The sequence below is a fragment of the Eptatretus burgeri genome, chromosome 7, assembly GCF_056783735.1.
Source record: "Eptatretus burgeri isolate ZD-2024b chromosome 7, Ebu_testis_v1, whole genome shotgun sequence".
NCBI classification, from domain to species: domain Eukaryota; kingdom Metazoa; phylum Chordata; class Myxini; order Myxiniformes; family Myxinidae; genus Eptatretus; species Eptatretus burgeri.
In genome coordinates, this window is record NC_140967.1 from 92,315,578 (window position 1) to 92,333,305 (window position 17,728).

At 41.8% G+C, this 17,728-nt stretch overlaps 1 protein-coding gene across 2 annotated transcripts in view; it reads left to right on the forward strand.

The window, feature by feature from the left end:
* The first annotated feature begins 739 nt into the window (after window positions 1-739).
* The window catches only part of LOC147023797 (bactericidal permeability-increasing protein-like), a 63,812-nt gene continuing 46,823 nt past the window's right edge, over window positions 740-17,728 (forward strand). The window contains exons 1-4 of one of the 2 annotated variants that reach the window (XM_085889602.1): window positions 741-955; window positions 5,349-5,448; window positions 6,599-6,727; window positions 12,816-12,971. In XM_085889602.1, the coding sequence (XP_085745728.1) occupies window positions 811-955; window positions 5,349-5,448; window positions 6,599-6,727; window positions 12,816-12,971 (530 nt within the window). In that variant the 5' untranslated portion in view covers window positions 741-810. Of the gene's footprint in view, window positions 956-5,348; window positions 5,449-6,598; window positions 6,728-12,815; window positions 12,972-17,728 lie in introns of both variants that reach the window. The other variant, XM_085889603.1, reaches the window with a different exon arrangement.

The window sequence follows — 17,728 nt, forward strand, 5'->3', positions numbered from 1 at the left end:
AATTTTGTAATTTACTTGTTTATACACTTTTTCTCTTTATTGGCGTTGCTTTTTTTTATTACAAACTTACATTTCATCAAAACTACAAACTCCTGCTCTAAGTTACAGGGGCACTGCATCAGCATCACCACCGTGCCCCTGTAAGTACTGCTGCTAACTTGCAGCCACGTGTTGCATTCGAACAAACAACCCGGCAGGACAATTGCTTTGTTTCAAACTTTAGTTGAAAATAAACGGTGTGTTAGGAGACAATTTCAATGTCGTGATAGTGGTGCACTATGTCCTTTTTGTAAGTTCTTTAGAACCATAACCTGCAGTCCCTTGATGGAGGTAGGTAGGTGGCACATTTTCGGTTACTGTTTAGGTTTCACGAGGTGATCTGATTGTGAAATGCATTTTACAAATCCACAGCAGTTTTTAACTGAAGTTATTTTGTATATCTCAAACTATCTTTGGTAACTGTCCACTTTATTCGAGTGGTGTGTGTCACTGAAAGCATCATCAAAGTCAAAAGACGTCATAGTGTTGTGGCAGTGGAAATAAAGTCACATGGAGTAAGGCATGGGTTGAAAGTTGATCAATGATAAAAATCAAAGAAGTGAAACAGCTCGGTTTGGTTTTCAAAAATGTGAATTTTTTTGTTATTTTCAAACTGCTTCGTGGTTTTGTTTGAATGTGTTTTCGTGATTACACACTGCACTTTTAAGGATGTTTGTACTTCTTACTTTAAAGGGCAAACTCAGTTCTTTCTCACAGTTTGAGTTATTGTGGAGCGACTGCAACATCAATCGGTGAGTTGGTTCACTCGTCATGACAAACCAGTGGACTCATCATCTCTTCTGCTTTCTCTTACCATTGTTGCTGCTTCTGCTGCTACTGCTTCGTCCAGCTGATTCAAACTATGCTCCAAACCCAGGTTTGAAAGCTCGAATCACCAGCGTGGGACTCCAGTATGGTAAGCTCTTTAAAAAGGTCTTCTTTCTGGTCTCCTTGTACGAAGAAATTCCTATGTATTCCATTTTGGAGACTTGAACCTTACCTTTTCAGCGCTGTGGGTTTTGTTGCACACCTTTGAGTGCACCTCCAAAGTTGGGTGATATGTGCATTGACACTCAAATGTGGTGGCCATCTACATATGTGGCCATATTACAAAATTTCGTGGATTTAGGAAAGTATGGAAGAAAATAAAAGTTGGTGTTATCGCGTTGGGTGGGGGATAGTGGCAAGAAGGGATAATGTGCAGGAAAGTCAAAAAATTCGTTATTTTTTATATTCAAAATGTAGTCGAGGTGATGGTTTTATTGGGCTGGCAGGATAGCCTCGAGGTGTGCACGCTTGCCGTTAAGCTGCCATGCTTTGGTTCGAATCCTGGCCCAGCTATATAAACCAGTCATCCTGGTGTTTCGCAGGCATGGTGATTCATCATAGTCCATGCTGTCTCTCAGATAGATATTAAACTGGATGTCTCGTCTGCCAGCATTAGTTGGTGGGCATTAAGGATCCAATGGTGTCCTTCATGAAGAGTAGGTAAGCTATTAGTGGTATCACTGGCACCCCAAACAAATTACAAATTCCTGCTCTAAGTCTTTATCAAACGTCAGGCCTGACAAGCTGGCTTGTGAAAAATTTTGACCAAAAACAAGAACAAGAGTGTGGGAATAAATGTGGCTATGAAAGAACAATCAGAATAAGGTGACAGTTCTATTTATCGTTGAGATATGGAGGTTATTCTGCTGAAGGAAATGCCGACTTATCCTGAGTCAATTTTGGACGTATAATAATCAATCATTTGTTGTCCACAAAGTTGAAAACCTGCCATTAGGAGAGGAGTCGACTATTTATTATGTACGGTACGTATGGAGATAAGGATGTCTCAGAGAAGTACATACACATGGAGAGATTGGGGTTTGGAGGAGGGTGTTTGCATCAATTCCAAAATGTGAACATTTTGTTTGTAATTATGTTTGAAATCATTACCATTTGAATTTTCATGTCAAGTCTGTTTTGTAAAAGGTCAAGTTTATTTGAAGCACCACTACTTTTCAGACTTATATTAAACAAGCATAAAGCCCATCAAAATTCATGGGCCCAAGAACATTCCCCCATCACCAAGATCACAGCAGTTGTTAAATAATATAACTCACAGCCTTGTGGATTTACTTATGTTTCATAAAGAAAAGTATGTTAATGTTTTAGAAATATATTTATTATCGAAGTGATAATGGGATTTCAATTGACTGAGTAAAGTTACTCGCCCGTATATATAAAAATTACGAACATCTCACCTCCAGTGTTATAGTTGTGAAACCAACTGGAATGATCGTGCAATCAACCCAAATTCAGATGAGTGTCGTAGAAGTTTTACAGGGCATTAATTCACCTTTCCTGAGTGGAAACAAAATGGCGAATGACACGAACACTGATATTACGTGTGCTACCTTTCAGTGACGAACGCGATATCACTTCCATGAATGTGAGGTCACTTCCTGCGTGACAGAGAAATAAATACACAGGACTTTTAGATATTTCGTTTCAAGTTCATGACTTATTACAATGACCATTCATCTCGGAAAGCTAGTTACCTGCCGGATACATTTTGTCATCCTACACTTTGTGAACAAGAACGATCCTGGAGACGCATTTACATTTCTCAAAGGCAAAAGAGGCATCTCGTGTGGGAAGATAAATTTAAATGAGTTCGACAAAAGGAAGTGAATGAAGTAAAAGAGAGCTGGAGAGGTATTGCAGAGGAATTGAGGAGAAGGTTGAAAAGAGGAAAACCATTTTGGGAAATGAGAAAGAAGTGGGATTTATGGAATGGGGAGGGGTGGTGGCCGAAGAAAAAGTTCCTTTACTTTTGTTGATGTAATATTTAGTTGTCACCAATTTAAACTCCTTGTTCACTGATTTGTCCATTGTTTATTCGTGTCTTTCTGATTCAAGTTAAAATATTGTTGTAGTTTTCGAGAGTCCAAGAGAGATCCTCACATAGTTAGAGTTGGTTCGTCGTTTCCAGTATTGCTTAGTTCTTAGTTAAGTGTCCGATGGAATTGACTAATTCCGCGTCTTTTGTTGTCCAAAACTGGATTAAGAATGATGCACACCTACCACAGCGACAACAAATTGGGTAGCGAGCGTAAACCATACCACATACGATCCCACCCCCGTGATAACGCCACCAATCAGGGGGATGTATCGATCGGATGAGAAAGAGCTGATGCCCTGAATTAACCAACCATTCAAGACCAATTCAAGCAGATCATGAAGCAGAAATGGGCAAAGTTACAAGCGCAAGTAATAACAAAAGGCCGTATCTGACATCTTATCAAGCCTCTCAAGAGAGCCGCATCTGGTTTCAGTCTTTTTGTAGTTTGTTCTTGTCTCGAGCATCTTGTTTGGCTCTTTTAAGAGCTGGCTTATTCTGTCTGAGGTTCCTGACCTCACTGCCTGCCTTCCTGCGCTTCATGACATCCTCGTGGATCCAGTCAGTGGATCGTGGCATGCTCGTGGTGGTGTGCTATGTGGGATGTGCTGGCGTGGTCAAGCTGCCATTACATGTCAGTGCGCTTGGGAGGGGGGCCATGGTGTGCACCTCATGGTCATCAGTGTTTGACCATGTTGTCATCAGTGTAGGGGGGAGGGGGGCCGTGGTGTGCACCTAATGGTCATCAGTGTTTGGCCATGTTGTCATCAGTGTGGGGGGGGGGGGGTGGTGGTCCGTGTTGTCTTCCCCAACTGTGTTTTATTACAAGTGTCACAAGTGCCCTGTATGGGCAACAGGGAATGCTTACTTTTTATTTGATAATTGCGATGTAAATATGGATTGTGTCATACAAGTCATAGTTTAAAGTTAATCAGGTGACGAGGAAGCTTGGCCTCATTAAATCACTGACAGTCACGTGGCGACTCTTTGGGAGTCTCGCTCAAACCTGCGGCTCCACCACGTGGTAGCACAGCACACAGGCCCAAACACTTGCAAGAGGAGATTTGGGGCCGACTGGCGCTTCCGGTCACACTAACATGACTCGCATATCCGGACCGGACAGTGACCGTAACAAGTTGGAGTCAGGAGTGTGGGATTCGGTCCTGGGGTGATAGTACATCCCAAAACCAAATTGCGGAGCACGCGTAGATTATTATTTAACCCATCAATGCTATGCTCAGCTCCGGTGAACAGAACTGAGAAGAAGTCAGTTGGTTGGACTCTACTGTGGCCATAACAGAAATGTAAAGTGAAGGTGCCTGAGATGGCGAAGAAGACAACCCTGTGGCTGGTACATCAGCAAACACCTCCCAAACAGCAACATCGTTAACTGATTCCAAACAGCATCATTACAATCACAAATTAATACTATACCATTAATATAACAAAACACAACGTTGCAAATACCTGAGAAGTAAACAAAGAGAAACGACATTCTGATGTTGCTTCTGGAAATGGAGCAGCTTCGTACGGATCTAAACTCAAAATTCATAATTGTATTGAGGATTTATGAAATCTCCCACTCACCTTGGGACACTGGCTGGGACTCCAAACTCTTCCACAGAAGGTTTGGCGGGACTGTCCCAAAAACTGAGGGAGTAGTTCGGGAACGGACAGACAGACACTTCGGAATAGGCTGTATTTATGTGGATAGATATACATTGTGACCATTAGTTAGTTTAAGTGCGTGTTCTTTTCTCTTTACATTCTGGATTTCAGCCATTTCTCACACACCACACACGGATTCACCATGACAGCCCCAGGTGTGAGTTCGCGTCCATGCGACATATAGCAATAAATCGTCTCAAAGTGACAACCACGTAGGACCTCCACTTTCCCCGAAAGCTTTGTCGTCAGCCAATGACAAGCTTTTACCAGGAAGAGCCACAGGTGAGGAGGGGGGAAGAAAAAGGGCGAGAAATATCCGACACAGAATAGAAATGTGTGCGTGTGTGTTCGTTATTTACAGCCAGCACTCGACAATTGTATGAACAAGAAAAGGTAAGAACTCAACATCTCTCATCCACGAATATTTCTTGTATTTCATATATTTCCTTGAGGCACAGAATGATTTGCATTCAGGACCAGAACAATTGTGGTTGAGCATTTTGAAATTGCCACTCTTTTGTCTAAATGTTGAAAATTATGTGAAAAAGACAATTTGAATGACGCATTTCGTGCTCACAACAGCAGGTTAAAAGTTCCCGGCGAGCACAACCTAATCAGTGTGAACACACAGTGCGTATGCGCAAAAGGCCTCATTATCATTCGTACATCATTCTGAGCGTCATGTATTGATAAATGGTGTTTGTACTTGTCAATCTGTGACCACTGTTTTTATTTATTTATTTTCTCGACTACTCAGCTAAAGACACGGGGATTTCCATCCTGTCTCAAAAACTGAAGACTCTGCACATCCCAGATGTGAGTGGAAGAAGCGGCTTGCTCTCCTATTACCTCCACCAGTAAGTACAAGCGTTCCTTCACAAGGATGTCATGAATTTTTGTCCCACATTAACATAAATCGATTTGTTTGGAGAAAAATGTTTCGAGGAACTGTAAACATTTCCATCCCTCTATCCTTGACCACACTGTTTCCAGAGCATCATCAGTTCTGTGAACCACTTTATGTCATTAAGAACCTGGACAGTTTCTGTCTGCAGAGAAGGACACTGTTACAAGATGCTGTTATATTAGATCAGAGGTTGGAGAAGGAATCACCAGCACACAATGGCTGAGTTTCTGAAAAGACACCATAGGATATTTAAGATCCACCAGCAAATGCCAGCAGACCAGACAACCGGCTCAGTTTTCCTCTGAAGGACGTTGTCGTCATTGATAGAATGCCCCACTTTGCAAAGTGTCGAGATTACATTTTAGATTGGGGTTTGGACTCAAACCCAGACAAAACGGTTCAGTGGCAAATGTACTACCAAACCTGATAAAGATTCCCTGACTACAAGGTATTTTTGAACTCTTCAGAAGTATTCATTATAAGGGCTGGCAGGATGGCCGAGGCCCGAGAGATACGCACATTCAACTTTGAACTGTCTCGCCTGGGTTGAAATTCTGACCGAGCTACAAACCGTCATCCTGGTGTTTCACAGGCAGGGTGATTTATCATTGTGTGTGCCATCCCTCGAATGGACGTTAAACTGGAGTCCCATCTGCCGACATTGGCTCGTGGTCGTTAAAGGTTCGGTGATGTCCTTCGCGAATAGTAGTTGAGCTCTCACCAGCACCCATTGTTATTATCAATTCTACATGTTCCGTTTCGTCATCATGAACACCGGTACCCATCACTGGCACGATGAACAAATTCCAAATTCCTGCCCTAACCTTGGTCGAACGTCGGGCCTGGCCAGCCGGTTCGTGAAAGACTTGGGCCAAGCTTCCCTCAACCCCACAAGAACGTGGGAATAATTGTGACCAAGGAGGAGGAGGAGGAGGAGGAGGAGGAGGAGGAGGAGGAGACGACGAGACGACGACCAAGAATGTTAAATAAATGTTTATTTAAATGAAGGATAAACTTGTGAAACTGCAACACCTTCACGAGTAGAATTATTGCCTTATTTTTAACACTATTAATTAACTTGTTCTTGTGTCCATGAACAGAATTTCCTTACAAGACTTTTCATTACCCAAGTCGGACATCCTCCCTGTTCCAGGCACTGGCCTCAAGGTTTACGCTGCGAATGGATTTTTTAAGCTAAACGGACGTTGGATGTGCAAGGTTTTATTCATGTGAGTGTTTCATGGTCCTAGCCTACCCCCACTGAATGTGCTGAGAACACTTTCACAAATTATACAGGTGACTGTCAAGTGGTCTATTGGTTCAGTACGGTGTTATTACAAGGAAATTTCACAGAGGAGGAACCCATTCAGAAACAATCACCCAGTGATGTTTGTTCCAATAGTTAGCAAAATGGTGACAAGTATTCATATTGTAGTTATGACTAAGCTTTATGGAAAGATTGCAAGAATTCGGGAAATTTCCCTTCCAGTTATTTAACTATCTCATGTTAATGAGCAATTTCTAGTGGCCTGCGGATTATACATCCTTTTCGTAATTACGAGTAGTTTATAGACAGGGAATTTCACAAACTTAATTGGTACGAGTAATATAAATATTTATATATATAAAGACCCACCCACACCTCTCACCTGTGAATGGAGGGAATAGCCAATCAGCTCTCACCTAATCAACGAAACCCAGATGGCTGGGATTATATAAATAATTGACACTTCTCACATTCCTCAAGCCAAAGAAGCTGCAGAAAGCAACCCAAGAAGGCCCACACAAGGTAAGCACTTTTCTGTTTCAAACCCTTCCCAGAGCAAAGCTTACCTTTGAAACAGCAAAGTGTGTCATCTTGTTTCACAACAATGTATTTATATATTCCAGTCGTGTGTTTCATATACTCCTCAAATTGTTTTTTACTGCACAATGTAGAACAAATGTCTCTCCAAAAATTATTTGTATCTGTTGAATTTAACTTGAATAAAATAAAAGTATAAGCATTATTTCTAATTGAGCGACGAGGAAGTTGAAAGTATGCTTGACTAAGATAAATATAATTACAAGAATTATGCTTCCCTCTTGTGTAATAACTATCCATAACCGTTTGGTTTCTCTCATTAACACAATCGTCAAAGATAACGAAATTATTTTTTGATTTATCCAATTCTTGGGGTGAAGGTATATCATCCATATTATCACTCAGAATACAAGTTATAGGTTTTGATTTCTTTTTACATTTCTGTGTATCACAAAATAGTTGAATAACATCTTCAATGCTATAATAAACTTGTTTGTTTTAAAATTTAAATAAACCAATTATGCCTCATTTTTGAAGACCAGCATTGAAACCTTGTGAGAGTAGTGATACTCAGGTTGAAAACTTGACTTTGTGAAAATTATTAACTTATCAAAATCTAAAAAGTTGGGAATAAGCAACATCTTTAAAAGCAGGCAGGTATTTCCACATCTGCTTGAATCAACTATGAGACATCTTTATGAATTTGGAAGATTTTTATGGTTGTTAAATTTTATCTTATTTTCCCATAGAGGTAGAGGTAAAACTTATAAGATTTAATATTCGTGTAAGATCCATAAGGTCTAAAGAAGAGTGTACTAAAAGAGACGATGAATTTTCAACATTACCTTGAATGTATATGGAAGAGAAAATATGCTTCTGAAGAGATGAATCGTACTAGAAATTATAAGCATGGATTATTGTCAGAGACTGTTAGTAAGAAAGCTCGAATAGCATTTGATGATAAAAGACATATAATGAGTGATGGAATAAATACATTGCCTTATGGGTTTAAAGTATAAGTATTAATAAAAATTGGGTTGGGGGTTTTAACGAGCTACCGCTGCATTATTCTTAATTGATGGATAAATTAAGTTATTCCTGAAATTTTAACACAAATATTTACAGGATCTCTATTTGACTACTAAATTTGGTGAAAGGAATGATCATGTGAAAGGGAGGTGAAGCCCAGCCCCACAAGGAAAGTCGTGTCAAAAGGGAGGTGTTTAACGAAGTAATGTATTCCAGTTTGAAAAGGAGAAATATGAGTGAGCGTAAGCGAGCGAATATTGCGACTTTGAGAAGTGGAACACTTACTGTGTCAAACCCTCCCTTTTGACACTACTGAGGTAGTGACGTGCCACCACCCGAGTCGATGTGAGATGAGAGATGGGCATGCTTTATTGTGACAACAAGATGTGAGCTTGCTGAAGGTGCCATGATTTCATGTTTTTACATAAATATGATGAAGATTTTTTAAATGTGATATTGACCTTCCACGTGTGAAAATAACGTGGTGCAGAAAATATGTGCAAAATTGGCCCAGGGTATGAAAATGTACAAGGCACAAAAACAAATGTACTTGCCCTTGTACAGGGGCAGATCCAGGATTTTAGATTGGGAGGGGTGAGTGGAAGGGGGGGATGGGGTGGGAGGCAGAGAAATTTACATTGCATTGAAAAATAAAATTTTGCCGAGTGAAGGGAAGTTATTTAATTGTTTATCATTTCAGAATCTTTATGACTCATGTACAGATTTTGATTAGAAATAAATTATTAAACATTCACAGGATGGGATAACAACTCAGCATCTCTTGTACACGAAGAAATGGTTAAATTACATTGGAACACACAGTCTGCTCTCTTTCTTTAATGGCTAGTTCACAATGACAGTATATAGAAGGACCAAACCAACAAAACATATTACCAACAACACGACTACACTAGTAATTTAATCATCATTACAAAATTCCAACACACTGAGGAGGCTCTCCCAGTTATTGGAGTTGAAAAATCAAATTGTAACAATTGAACTACTTCTTACCTCATTTCTGCATGCACATTATAGTCCTTTAATTCTGTGTTTTTTTGGAAAAAACTGTAAATACCACTGTGAATTTTAACCCTTTTTGACGAACTACATTGTTCCACTTTGGTTGTTGTTGTTATTGTTGAAGCGGAATAATAAAATGACAATCCCAGAAACGACACCGAAAATACCTCTAAATTGACATCAATCTTTTTCATCAATGTTTAGAAACTAACAGACCCTGATTTTTGGCACAATGTATTAGTACACTTCAAAAATGTGAACATAATTAAACACTTTAATGTAATCATTGCAAATTTATGATTAAAATTTGAGAAACGCTGTCCGATATTAGGTGGGCTTTACCAACCATATTATATATTTTGACTTTCCAGTGGAAATTGTGAGAAAAATTCACTGCATGAGACGGTTTCCTTTCCCACATTCTGAGACCACATCTTCGGTTTTAATATACACCTCATTACATGTGAAACGAGAAGGGCAGTCGATGAAGTGCATACCTCTGCCAGGCTGATTATTATTTATTTATTTATTTTTGTCTAGATTGTCGAGGCTCGTATGAGAGCTAACACACAACACACAGAAAGGGGGGCATGAGGCAAGAGGGGCAGGAGAGGGAGGACAAAACAGTGGGGAGCAGAGACATTTGGAGATCTGTGGAAGGGAGAGGGATGGGGCGGGGAACACGGGGTATACAAGATGGACACTACAGAGGCTTTCAGAAAGGAAACCCAGGAAATTTGAAGGAGGTGGGTTTGGGGTGAATGAGCTGGGGTCGGAAAAGATCGTTGTTTTGGATGGGGGAAGATGAGAGATGGCGGTGAACAGCAGTTTTGAAGACCTGGAGTGAAGAATGGGATTGAAGAGAGTGTGGGAGTTTGTTCTAAAGGTGGGAAAAAAAGAGGAATGAAAGAGTGAAGGTGAACAGTGGTTCTTGATTTCGGTAGTTTTACCAGAAGGAGGTTGCTGGAGGACCTTGAGCGCCCTGCAGAAATAAGGGGGGACATATCTCAGACAGAGCAGGGGAGGGCGGGGAAAGGCCGGAGAGGAGATTGCAGAAGACAGAAAGACCACAGACCAACCTGCGGTGAGAGAGTGAGAGACCCAAAGACTCAGCCTCATCGTGGGATATACCAATGATCCGAATTGCCTTGGTTTCCACAGCATGAAGCCGAGAAAGGTGAGTGACAGGAGCACTAGTTCAGAGGGGAGAGCAGTACTCCATCAGGCTGCGGACAAAAGCTTTCTATGTGGTCAGGGCTCAGGTTTGCCAAGAAATGACATTGCACGACGGAAGATGCTCAGTCGGCGACTGATTTTGCAGGCCAGTTTGGAAATGTGGTTTTCCCAGGAAAGATCATGACAGATAGTCAGACACAGAAGCTTGAATGAAAGGAATTCTTCAAGAGGATTGTTGAGAAAGCAAATGGGGGGCAGGGGGAGGGGGTTCCAGACACTCCTTCCGGAGAGACATAGTGAGAGTATGAGATTTGCCAGGGTTGAAAGACATGTTGCACGTGTTGGACCAGTTTGTGATTTTATCCAGATCTGCAGAGAGTGAAGAGGCTGCTGCTTGCTGATCTGAGGGATGACAGATGGTTTGGCAGAGGGTGGAGTCATCAGCAAAGAGATAAAGAGGATTTTACAGAGAGTGGGAGAGATCATTGATGAAAACTGTAAAACGAACAGGGCCCAGAACACTGCCTTGAGGAACTCCAGCCTGGAGAGGAAGAGGGGATGAGAGAACTCCATTGATGGCCACACGTTGGCTGTGATAGGAGAGGAAGTCTGTGAGCCATGGTTTCCATCGGAAGAGAGTTTGGTGAGCAGGGAAGGGTGCCAGACCATATCGAAGACATGCCATATGTCTGGAGAGAGATGGCTCTGATTTCATGTCTGGCATTGAGGACCTCCATCCATTGTTGGGAGAGCAGAAGCAGCATATCCAGGGTAGAGTGACCTGGTCTGAAACCAAATTGATGATCGGAAATCAAGCCATTGGAGAAGAGGAAGGATTTAATGTCTGAAGCGATGATGGATTCCATAACCTTGCTGATGATTGGGAGAAGGCTGATTGGTCTGTAGTTGCGGGGATCTGCTTTTGCACCTTTTATGCAGAGCGGTAATGTTTGCTGATTTCCAAGAAGATGGTAGATGACCTTGAGCAAGAGCAGGTTTTTCGGATATGTGAGCTGATGCCGTCTGGACCGGTTGCAGAATCTGAGTCTAGATTTGACAGCAAGCACTCCACCTTGTCAGGAGAAAGGGACATAGAGTCCAGGAACAGCTGGGTGTGACTGGGTAAGGTGGGTACAGAAAGTGATGGGTTTGGGACACAAGATTTAGAAGCAAACACAGTGTTCAGGCCTTTTCATGTGCAGTGTCAGCTGTGCAGCCATTTGAGGTAAGGGCGGGGATGGAGGGGGAACATACACCAGAAACAGGCTTAACAAGATGCCACCAGGATTTGGATGAGGGAGACAGGTTTGAGAGTTCATACTTGAGATTCGAAAGATGTTGTTTTCTGGCTCTCCTGAGGGTACACAAACACACTTGTTCCGAGTATTTTTTTTTCTCTTTCGATTTTGGCCTATGTTGACCTCAAAATATGTGGTGGTTGAATTCAGTGACCTGATATGAAAAGCCTATTCAAATTTCTCATCAATCGGATGAAAATTTAGAAATTTGACAAAGTTGTTGACCTTTTGACCCCAAAAACAATCGGCTTCTTGCTTATGACAAACTCTAGCACGTGGTGAAGTTTTGTGAAGATAGGTTAAAAATTGTGACCTTTCGGCAATAAACAAACAAAGAAACAGCCAAACAGAATAACGCACGAAACCAAACAATATACTTGAGAAATCTTCGATTTTTGCAAGAAACAGACAGACAGACAAGGGTGAAACATAAACTCCATCCACTTTCGGTGGTGGAGGTAACAATGATTGCTTTTGATGGGAAGAGAGAAGTTGAGGGAGGCTGTACGCAGGGTTCCTCCCCACCTGGATCCTCCCCTGTTATATGTAGATTGATCATGAAGCAGATTCAGTGGAGAGTGGGGAAGAATAAGAAGAGGTAGTTATCAGTTGATTTGTTGTGTCCATTGCCCTGCTGTGATTTATGTGTCGCTTGTGATTGATCCCTTAAATAAACGCAAGTTTGGACGGTACCTGCCTCAAGGTTGGACATTGCTCGATCGACGAACTTCGGGTTTTGTGACAGACACTGACATTTCCTTGGGAATTTGCCGACAATCGAACACTCAGAACAAACGTTATTTTATTAATCAGGAGTCACTGATGAACTATTCCATTCGATTATGAAACTCTGAAAGGAATGTTCAGGTTTGAGTGAATGGAGGAAGAGTTGTGAAGCAGAATTTCATTGAGTAGTTCATTGAAAAAACAACAATTATTTGTCGATTATTATTGAATTTCCATCTATTGCTTTATTTTCTCATCTCTTAGACGTGACAGTGGCTCTTTCGATCTGTCACTGGATAAAGTTGGCCTGACCACTGAGTTACGTTTTACGAAAGATGTTGGTGGCCGGCCCACTGTCCAAGCCGTGGACTGTTCTGCGACTGTGGGAGACGTCCATGTGAAATTTTATGGAGGAGCGAGGTGAGTTGTTTGCATTGCACCTCACATGACAGATGACAGACGAGTACAATGGGGTTGATGATGATGATGATGATGATGATGATATGAGTCCCTTCCAAGGAACTTCAATGCAGGAGGAGGCCATTCGGCACATGAAGACCTGCACTGTTGTTGCCAACTTGTAGTTGTTTATCCGTGCTCTATCCTTTTTCAATGCTGAGCATTTACCAAGGAAGCACCATGTCCCATTTTTAGCTCACCTGGAACGTAGTTCCGGGGAGCTTATGGGATCGTGCATCGTCTGTCCACAAATATTTGCAACATCTTCTCTGAAATGACAAACATTATTTCGATGAAACTTTAGCACAACTTTTATTACCGGGTATGAAACAAAGTTTGTTCACGACATTAAAAAAAATTGTGCCCTTAAGATGGTTTACAGAGGGTTGCCCCCCAAAATAGGTATTTGCTTTGTTCTCAGAAACCACACACGCAATTCTGATGAAGCTTGACCACAACCTTCATCACCTGTGATGTCCCAAACTTTGTTCATGGCATTAAAAAAAACATCCAGAGGTATTTACTTTCTTCTCCATTATATATTTTGTGAGTCATCCATGCCTACCAGTGGTTGCCTTATTATCTTATGCAGCCACTACCAGGTGAGTGCCCAGGGGTACTGCCCCTATGTTTAATATCTCTGTGAGGTTCTTTTGTCATCAATACTGTAGGTCCAGCTCACACTGAGACAACTTTGGCATTCTTCAGCTTCCAGGATCTTCTCACTTCATTCTTGAGGTCTTGGTGTTTGGTCATTTTCTTGATTTCTGCATCGTTTAGGCCTAAGTCACATTTGCTCTATGGCGAGGATACGGCGGCCGTACGCCCTCTGAATTGACAGAAACGTGCGGCGGCCACAGAGTTTCTGCGCTGGCCTCAGGGTGGCCCTACGCCGTTTGGCTATATTTTACAGGCCGTAGGGTTCGCCATGGAATTATAGCGCGGAGTTATAACTTTTTTCATTTCTACGTTCGCTGTAGCAATTCAACAAGCTGAAACAAAAGAACTGGTAAAAAAAAAAAACCCACTGGTTAAAAAAAAACAACCGAAATATTGTTACCGATCGTCTGGCCACACGTTTGCCTTAGGCCCCCCTGCGGTCCCCCTGCGGTTGCCTTGCAGTCACCTTGTGGGCACCTTTCGTCTGCCTTGAAAATTCTATGGCTGCCGCAGGAACGCCCTAAGGTCACGGTGCGACATCAAATCGAAGACCGTACGGCACCCCCACATTTTCGGTCTCCACAATTTCTAAATAGCCCGTGCGGCGACCCGAAAAATAAAAATGATGTGACTGCTACATTGTGTGACCGTGGAAATACTGCGGCCACCGTATAATTGCTCGTGGCCGTAGATTTTGTAGACCCCATGGCCGCCGTGGCAAATGTGACTTCGGCCTTAGTCCGAAATCACTGCTAATAACACCTCAATAAGCAATGCTTTCTTCTCTTGTTTTTTTGTACCTAAGTATGAAAGCTGGTCGCAACGCTTTGTTTTCGATGTTCACACTCGATGGGATCATTAGTTTGTATGTGAGCGGTAGGTTGGTACTTCCATGTTTTCAGTGACTACTTTTGGTTCATGTTCCCACAAATTTTATGGAACTGGGACATCAAAGTTTTGCGGATGTGCCAGCGGATTACATTGTAAACTCTGTTGTGTCGTCGTGTATACAGCTGTTCTGACATGAGTTTGTTTTTGTGTGTGTGTTCGGTCATTAAGCAGAACATATCATTCTCTTTACTAACCCCACCTCTCCGCTCACCTTTCTCTCTTCTGTTTTTTTCATATATCTCTGTTTCCCTCTCCCTCTCCCTCTCCCTCCCCCTCTCCCTCTCTCTCACCTCCTCCTCACATCCCTCCCTCCTGCAGTATAGCAACATTTGGTGAGGGCATAGCTCTCCCCACCCCTCCCCCTTAATAGCTTCCCCTCCCTCCTGCCTCCTTCCCTCCCCCACCCTCTCCCCTCTCTTCCTCTCTCTCCCTTCCTTCCCTCTCTCAACCCCCCTCCTTAATACCCCCCATCAGCGAAGCGATGGGTTATATTTGCTGGTAATTAAATAAATAGGACTTCATGGCATAACTTGTATAAACAGAGATGCATTGTGCATATTTGTATAAATTTTTTTTAAGAAAACAATTTACTCTTGTTCTTGTACAAATAACATGCTGTGATTAGTGTTTTGTCTATAATTGAATTCCAAGAGTAAGATAATATACGAAGCATTGTCAGCATTATTTTGGATTTTCTTTGTATGAAAACAGTTGGAAAGTGTTGATCCCGAAATTGTCGACCCGAGTGATGTATTTTATTGAGTTCCTAGACCTTGAACACATGGGATTTGTCATCCAAATGAAGTCTCTGTGTCTGATATCGGCCAAATTATTGGAAGAAAGTTATTTCGGTGATGGCCATTTTGAATTCTTCGATTAAAAAAAATTTCCCCAAGGGTGTCACCCAGCTGATTTATGATCAGTAGGGTCAGTTCCACGAGAAACGATAATAAAACATTGTATATACCCAAAAACACACTCCAACCTCAAAGCCACATTCTGTCAACAGACTATCTTGAGGTTTTTCAATATTATGTAACGTATCCACCTCCTCAAGTTCTGTGCTGACAAACAAACAGAGAGACAGACAGAAGAACAGACAAACAGACCCAAATGCAATACCTCCAGTGAGGGTAATTAAGAGGTTGAATTAAGAGGTTTAAATTAAACAACGAAACATCAAGTGAGATGATGGAATCTCGTGATATGTGATGGACATACAAACACAGATTACATGTTGAGTTGATTCGCTAATTATCTCACCACCTGGATGGAAATTAAATCAAAGGGCTCCATCAGTTTTTGTGCATCGACGTCATGAATCATCATGCCGAGTTTCAAAACGATCCGTTTTGCGGTCCGAGGAGTGGGGGAGAAAACGAAAAAATGTTAATGGACCCATTGCTGGACCGGAAGGATGGACTGCAGGAGATGATTGTTATGGCTTTAACATGTCATCTTGAAATGGCTAAAAATTCAAGTCGCATTCCTTTTACACGTATAAATCATATCAATCTAATCTATCTACTATCTACTGTAAATGGACGAGGTGTGTGTGTGTGTGTGTGTGTGTGTGTGTGTGTGTGTGTGTGTGTGTGTGTGTGTGTGTGTGTGTGTGTGTGTGTGTGTGTGTGTGTGTGTGTGTGTCTGTGTGTGTGTGTGTGTGTGTGTGATGTTTTTGTCATGTTTTTGTGGAGTTCCACCGGTGCTTTCTGATGTGGAATCTGACAAACCAACATGATCATGACCTCAGTTGATTAGGCTAATTAACAACAAAAGATCTGTGAGCATTCCCATGTTTTAAACACACACCATGTTAAGATGTGTAGAGCAGCTTAATAGGTCCTTCCATGACATGCCATTCTAATTTCAAAATAAATTATCATAACATTGTAACAGAATATATATTAATTACTTCTAATAATATTAATAATAATGGTATCATTTTGGCAAGAATAATAACGAACACATAATCTCCGCATTGGCCCAATCACATCTGGGCTTGGTGAAAGGCAAACTTATACTGAAGCAGTGCAGCAGACAGGTATGCTACAAAGCCATGAAGACCAATGAAAATTTGGTCCAATGGACCAACGGGCACACTCGTATTATAACTGGAGCAGTATCTGTCTGTCTGTTTGTTTGTCGTGTTATAACTTGAGAACGGATGAACGGATTTCAATGAATCCAACCACGGTGTATTCAGGGAACTCCTGGAAAGGTTTGTGATGCAATTTTTTTTTTTTTTAATAGGGACGGTTTGTACATAGGTGGGTACATGGGCACACGTGTCGAACCTGTATATGACAACTTGCAATGCAGGCTATCCCCACATGGAGGATCTCCCAGGAATAATTTTTTCGTTCTTGTCACATAGATTAGCCATCGCCGCAAATATTGGTATTCCCATCAGCGAAGCGACAGATCTTATATGTTAGTCCTAAATAATATGTACACGCTCGTACAGTGTGTCAGACATCTTTCCCCACTACTAGCCTGTCATGGTAGCTGGTTGATAGATCATAAGTTCCCATGTGCCGGTTGAAAGTCAAAGCTGTGTATTATATTTGGTCAGAGTAAAGCATAAGAGGGCCGGAATAGGATGGCCTTGAGGTATGCATCCTTACCTCTGAGCTGTCTCACCTGGGTTTGAATCCTGACTCGGTGATAAATTGTCATCCCGGTGTTTCACAGGCAAGGTGATTAATTAATTAATGTGTGTGCCGTCCTTCGGATGGACGTCATACTTGGTGTCCCGTCTGTTGGCTTTAGTTGATGGATGTTAATGATCCCACGGTGTCCTTCGTGAAGAGCAGGTGAGCTGTTTGCACCATGAACAAGTTCCATATTCCTACGCTGACTTCCTGACTCAGTGGTGACCTGAACAGGAGTGTAGCCTTACAACTGCTTCGACAGAACCAATGCTCTGCTGGGGCAGAATAGATGATGATGAAGATGATTGATGATGATGATGATGATGATGATGATGATGATGATATCATTGTGAATTTGATACATCATTTGCTGAAATTGAAAATATCTACCATAAGGTAAAGTATAGGTCATGTGGCCCCTTGCAGTACATCTGGTTTGTGGGCATTGCATGAAAGTATGAAGAGGTGCAAAGATTATTTCTGGGCCTGGGTGATGAAATTATATTTGTCTAA